At 41.5% G+C, this 6,852-nt stretch overlaps 1 protein-coding gene across 2 annotated transcripts; it reads right to left on the minus strand.

Annotated features, from left to right (window-relative positions):
* Positions 1-763: 763 nt before the first annotated feature.
* On the minus strand, positions 764-6,606 carry LOC123091042 (nuclear poly(A) polymerase 1). Of its 2 annotated transcripts, XM_044512434.1 has the most exons (12): positions 5,651-6,606; positions 5,465-5,542; positions 5,269-5,376; positions 4,933-4,995; positions 4,697-4,858; positions 4,340-4,453; positions 4,199-4,261; positions 3,249-3,578; positions 2,700-2,864; positions 1,724-2,614; positions 1,497-1,570; positions 764-1,128 (listed from the first exon to the last, which is right to left on the minus strand). In XM_044512434.1, the coding sequence occupies exons 1-12, from the start codon at positions 5,747-5,749 to the stop codon at positions 1,086-1,088; spliced, it is 2,190 nt and encodes a 729-aa protein (XP_044368369.1). In that variant the 5' UTR covers positions 5,750-6,606; the 3' UTR covers positions 764-1,085. The 2 variants fall into 2 exon arrangements, with proteins under 2 accessions (XP_044368369.1, XP_044368368.1); XM_044512433.1 differs by having other exon boundaries at positions 4,199-4,453.
* Between the last annotated feature and the right edge of the window lie 246 nt (positions 6,607-6,852).

A 6,852-nucleotide genomic window follows, 5' to 3' on the forward strand; every position in this document is an offset into this window, starting at 1 on the left:
GTTATCATAAAAACACACACACACAAAACTAAAACTTGCCATCAGAAAGAAGTTGTCATGCTTGACGACTACTCCCTCCTTTCCAGTTTATAAGGTTTATCTCAAAATTTTAGTTTTTCCATTTTATAAGGCTCAATTTGGTTGTTCCCCATCACATATTCAGATTCCAAGGTGCATTAAATCATTACATGCAAGTATTAAGAGAAAATTGACCAATGCATGTACTTTATGCATGCATGCATTGCAATTAATGCATTGGTAAACATAATTTTTGAAGAAAACAAGAGCATTAATTGGATGTTTTTGCAAACTACAAAAGGTATTCCACCACTCATCATCTACCTTGGTTGATGAGATTTTTGAATTGAGCCCTATAAACCGGAAAGGAAGGAGTAAAGTTGCCATCCTCGTGTCACTAAACTTGTCATAAAAACGTTCACGTCATTCAACTTGCCATAAAAAACATTTGGAATTGACGTGTGTTCGTGCCACATGTGTGACACTTATCAAGGTCCTTTATTAAAAGTTCATGCTCTTTCCCTCTCGCGGATTCTATGCTATCTGGGCTATTCCAAATCTAAAAATCCGTGCCTCAGTTTTGTCTTGATTGTGAGTTTTTCTTAATCGTTTTATTACTTTAAAACATATTTGTAAATAACATCCGTGATAGCTAACACATCTATAGCTTGGACCTCATCGCTAAGCTATAAAAATGCAATTTAAAACCTTGATAACCACACAGCTAACCGGCCGCTCAAGTTCCTTCGTTCAAATTATGCACAAGGCTGGCATTTATTGACAAATAAATTATATTAGCAGAACATATGTCTCTTACAGTGAATACACAAGCCAAGCAAAGATGAGAAGATTCCAAGATCGCAAACAGCATGTGCTGCGGTTAAAAAGGTCGTAAATTACAACATTTTCTCTTGTACTTTTTTCCGCGCAGAAAAAGTTGGCCTACAATGGCCTACAGTGGATGTTTACATTTGAACATAATAAAATGAAAATTGAAAGCTCTCGTTGTAATTGTCCTATCCTCGGTATCTTCATGACGCGTTGGCCTGGTGTTGGATTCAGGAGCTTCATTCAGCTTGTTTTGGTTGCGGCACAGTTGACAATCTAAGCCTTAAACAGATTAAAAAGAAGAAATGTTATTATCAGCATAACATCGCACATCAAGCAGGAAAACCAACAAACAAGATGAACTGCCAACATACTGTGAATTATCCATTCGACAAGTGAAGACACGCATATTGGCAGAGTCTCCCAACATAAAACAGGGTTTTGACCATTATTATTTTGCAAATGAATATGTTAGTAATACATTTAAAATAATGCTTGTCATGACAAATTATACTTCCAATGAAATGTTAGTTTTCCTTTGATCAATGTATAATACATCATCTATTTGTAAGTCAAAGCTAGAGAAGTTTTACTGCATGCTTTCTAGGACCTCATATATTTGCAAATACTAGTAGGTAGCACAAGAGTACCTGAGGGGCTTTCTTTGAACAGTTGATGTTGATGCACGAGTAGCGCCAACTGGCGGGCCAGCAAGCTCAAGTGGCTTTTTAAAAATAAAAACAGAATCACAATTAATATCAATATACAAGCAAATAATAGTGGAAGAAGCTAAATCACACCATGCACTTAGAGATATATAAAGCATTAAGAGCTGAGTAAATACATATGAAAAAAAAGTTAGAAGGAAAAAAAATACCTCCAGCTCTTCCTCAGCCTTGCGCTTCAGATGATTATTACCATGAGAACTCAAATTACATGTTTGCCCCACGGTCCTTCCAGAACATCCTTCCAAAGATGATCCATGAACAGGAAGCACATGTTTATTGTCAGGCTTAGCTTGATACGATGCCAGCTCATCAAGCTCATCAACCACAGCCGGAGAGAAATTCACAGGATTATTTGCAGGAATCCTCTCAGCTTCCCTGTGTAAACTACTGAAACACATGTCCAACCCATTTGTTGGAGCACCATTGCTTGAAGTAGATGGCATACTGTTAGGTTGTGTAACTACATCCAACACAGCAATGTTCCCAGGAGCAGATGTACTTCCAAGTAAGTGCCCTGGATGTTCATGCTCAAGTGATTCTGTGTGAAGATTTGGATGCCCATTCAAAATACTTTGGGTTTCTTTACTTGATACACTGGGGACCAACAAAGAAGTACTTTGATAGCCACCAGAATGATCTAGAGCAGATTGAGGATCACTCCAACTTTCAGTGCCCAATTGATTTCCAACTTGACCATCAGCTGTAACAACGTTCCTAGAAACGGTGCGACTGCTCCTAGCTACTGTTCTGGAAGAACGAGGAGGGCGCACTCCACCAGGAAAGACAAATACAGGGATATCTTTTCTTTTTACATGGGACACTTCAATATCCATTCCTTCTCTCCGATGTGCATAAGCAAGAACTGCGTTCTTAAACTCATTTACGATTCCTCTGATATCAAATTGCTCAGCTTCTTGAGGTTGGGCAGTTTGTTTTCTCCAAAGACCCATGAAGTAAAAACTATGCCGCGGCCTGGATCCATCTGAGAAATCTCTGGGATGCGGATGCGCAAGGAGCATCTCATGAGTATATCGTTCAAACTACATCAGCAGCCAGAATCACATATTAAAACACACGCATCACACATTACTGAGAAGAATGAAAGTTTTGTTTTCAGTTATTCACCTTTAATACAAGCGTCCGAAGGCGAGACTCTACCCAACCTTTCCAATTCCTGAGGTCATCTTCATTTCTCGCTGTGATACCAACCTCCAAATAATTTTTATATAATTCAAAAAATGGATATGGCTCGAATAAATCATCCCAGGTTGCTCTATTTTCATCTATTGCCTGCAGTTATCATCAAGGGGAAATCAAGTCTGATGCAAGATATAAATAGGTTCCATACACGTGAACTCAAAATAGAAGTTCTAAACATAAATGCAAAAAGGTTGCTGCAATATAAGTTAACAGCAAAAACACATGCATTACAGTATGTTTTAGTCAGATAATTATATAGTAAGATAACAAATGGGGTGTTTCAGTTAGCATTACAGATGCATTGAGATAAATGTTTTCTGAGGATAAAGTTCAGACTTTTAATATCAATATGAATATATATTACTACTAGACAGTAGACATCAGTAAGATGAATATGCATTTGAATGCATGTTATGATTTTAATTACTGAATTCCTGTTAAATTATAAACAAATTATTCTGAAATAATAAGTACCTGGCAGATCTCGTATCCTCGTGTGAATTCTTGGATCATCACATACCTAGTACTAGTAGATACGTTATAACTAGAATTCATACAAGGATAGGCGGGTGTAATTATAGGCATCTGATGGCCCCTGTCTCTGAAGTTTCTTCTTGGATCCCAAACAGGGAGGCCAAGAGGACCCTCCTCAATATGGCAAAGTGTAACAGGGTTGGGCCACTTCCACTGGCTGTAGACTCTGAAAAAACGAGATATCAACATGCTGGGCGATGCATTTGGATACAATTGACATATACGAGCAACAAGAATTGCCCAATTTATGCCACCCAAGAATCCCATAACCTGGACATGCAAGAAAAATCTGAGTATCAATTTCACATTCATAGACCATAATACTGATATAATGATATGCATATGCACCGTAATGTAAACATGCAATCATGCACTGGACATAGCTAGCAGGGTACTAAGTATCTCCACATGCTGCAATTTGTTTTATTTACCCAACTACTCCCTCCGTTCCGATTTACTCGTCGTGGTTTGAACTAAAACCACGACGAGTAAATCAGAACGGAGGAAATATATTTTATGTGCAACGGTATTTTAGAAATATCAGTGAATAGCTTAAGAAAACGCTATTTTTTTGGTTCTCTTGTTTTCTTTACTTGTATTTTGTGTCCCATACTACCACAGCACTGCTTGAACAGTTGACCCCTAAACAACATGAAAGCTATTTTCGTAGATCTATTAAAGCAGATAAATGGCAGACAATCAGACAACTTATCGTTACATTTGGTGTCAACTCTTGCTTGAAACCAAATGGAACATAATGTCTTCTTTTAGAATGAAGCAAAATATTCTCTTGTTCTGTTGGCTTCCTCATGTAAAGTTTCCGGTCATTCCCTAAAAATGCATGTGCGTTCATACTTTAAAGCATACTCTTGCAGCGAGAAGAAACATACGTTTGAGTACACCCCACGGCGCTTCCCCCAGTATCTCATGAACCTTAAGGTTGTGCGAAAACTCTGGATTTGAGAAAACAAATAGGTTTTAGTCCATAGAATAATATTGACATGTTTACTTGAGAAACAGGTGACACATACCGGAATGTTTGGGACCAATCGTAATATTTGATCAGTAACTCGACACCCATTTAAACTACGAACAGCCTGTTCATCAACATTGTGCAGTATGGAGTCCTGAGAAAGATCAAGATCCTGAAATGGAATCATGTAACATGATCAGGAATTCATATCAAACATCATCAGAACATGTTATGAAATGATTCACGAGCTAAACAAAGCTAGGGAATAAAATGCTAAGCTAAATTTTCAGTCTTCCATTTTTTGGGGATGCAAATGCTTCCATTTTCTACTCATTTACTACAATGAGTACAATATAAATTTAGCATACAGTACCGATATATTGTTTAAATAACAAAGCTGTAAAACAAAACTTACATCAGGAATCACCACATGTGCAAGGTTTGCATATAAAAGGTCAATAGACACCCCACAAAGTTTGAACCCCAGAACGGGCACATGAGCATCTGGTACTGGGTGTAATTCAGAAACTTCTGGCATCTCGGCTAGCATATCGTGAAGACACCTGAAGAAGTAGTCCTGCAAAAAATAAAATGCACATTGGACACAATAAGACTGTGATAACTTTGGAATTTAGTAATAGATCCTCTTACATTTCGAGTTGCATGTCTTGGACCCACACATAGAGTGTCAATATCTGCACCAGGACCGTGCACCTGTGCAATAAGCAACAGAATAGGTACAATCACAACAGTAAATTTAGGTGACACAGATAGATAATCTCATAAAACAGCGACAGTATATATCTCTAGCAGCAAACCTAACTAAAACCACCAGACTCTGCACAGATATAGGCATATAATGACTAATGCAGTTGCATCATTTGATAGAAAAAACATACAAAATTGGCAAAAAGCATGGAAACACTTAACAAGTGACAAGTATTTCTTTAGAAATAGGACTAGACAAGAAACGGAGCAACGGAGTACCCCAAGGCGGTATGAACCAAATGTGAAGATCTTAGCATTTGCTTCTTGCACGAACTGCTCGCCATAACCGCTCACCCTAGTGGCCTTCTTAATCCAAGTTTTCACAGTCTGCCAGGACAAACAGCAAGTCGTCTTAAAACCGGTGTACCCAAATTATAATCCAAAATACAAGCACATCAGCAGAGTATGCTCAAACCTGGTCAAGTTTGCCTAAGACCTCTTCTCGCGAGACAGCCTCCTCTTGACTCTCATACAAGCCCGCATCAGCAAGAAACTGATAGACACCAATAACAACATATGAGCGGAACACATTAAACAGGAGAGCAACGGGAAATTCAAAAAATTGTGGTCTATCTGACACCGATATCACACACACACGCACCTTTTCGACCTCGGCTGTCTGTACGACATCCTTCTCAGTTGGCCCGCCTAATGAGATTGGCTCGGAGACGCCAAGATAACCAGGATTGCTCTTCGCCATCAAGGCTTCCAAATTATTATTTATTTTATTTTTCAATGAAAGGTTGATTGTACAAGCTTTATACAAAGCAAAGATGCTGGGGATACCAGCTTTACAAGGTAGGGTTCAATACAACACCAAAAATATATTACAGCAGTGGAATCAAACTGAGGCTACACGTCGCACTACCCTACGACAGCAGAAGCAGACCGACTCCTTGTCTTCACCGGCGCCTGGCTGCTGGAGGGCCAGGCTCCACGGTTCAATCCTCGGAAACCCTCCCTGAACGGCGGATCTAACGGCGTGCCGGCCGAAACTGGTGGAGGGGCAGTGGAGTTTAACCGACGACGAGGCCGAACAGAGACGGCGATGGCCGCGACGACGGGGGGGGGGGGGGGGGGGGGGGGGGGGGGCGTCGGCGGCCGCGCTGAGCTACGGCGCGGCGGCAGGTCTAGGGCACAGCGGTCAGATTGGATTGGAGGCTGCGCAGGTCAGGAGATGGGGAGAGGCAATAAATATAGGCGGGGCGGCGGAGAGGAACGAAACCGTCGAGGGGATGGATTCCGACTCCGTTTCTAGCACGGAGGGCGCATAATTGATTTCAAACAATCGAAAATATACAAAACAAACTGAAGGCGTGTTCGGGAGCGGATTGACTCCGGGGGAGCGCGGCGGCGGCGGCGGTGCAGGTCCGGTACGGCGGCGCAGGCGGAATCCGGGAAGCTGCGGCGCGGAGGAGGATGGTGGACGGGGCGGGCGCCCGAGATGCGGACGATTCTCGCCGGAGATGGCTCGAGGCGACGGGCCCAGGGGCTATGGCTCGTGGCTCTGCTCCAATGGGAGAGGCGAGGAGAGGAGGGGAGTGGGGTGGGGGAGGGGGAGGACAGGGGTGGGGGGTGGCCGGTAGACAGAACACAAGGGCTGTGGGAAAAAGTTCGAGCTGGACGATCTTTTTCTTTTCTTTAGGAGCATCTTGAACAGCAATCTATGTCCGGAAAAAATGCTCGGAGTAAATTTTGGGGTATCATACAGTGAATTTTCTTTTTCATCTCCAACAGCAGACTTGAAAATTTTAGGACACCGCGTCTCCAACAGCGGCCGTACATACATACTGCTGCGACAAA

The sequence above is a fragment of the Triticum aestivum genome, chromosome 4B (assembly GCF_018294505.1).
Source record: "Triticum aestivum cultivar Chinese Spring chromosome 4B, IWGSC CS RefSeq v2.1, whole genome shotgun sequence".
Classification (NCBI taxonomy): Eukaryota; Viridiplantae; Streptophyta; class Magnoliopsida; order Poales; family Poaceae; genus Triticum; species Triticum aestivum.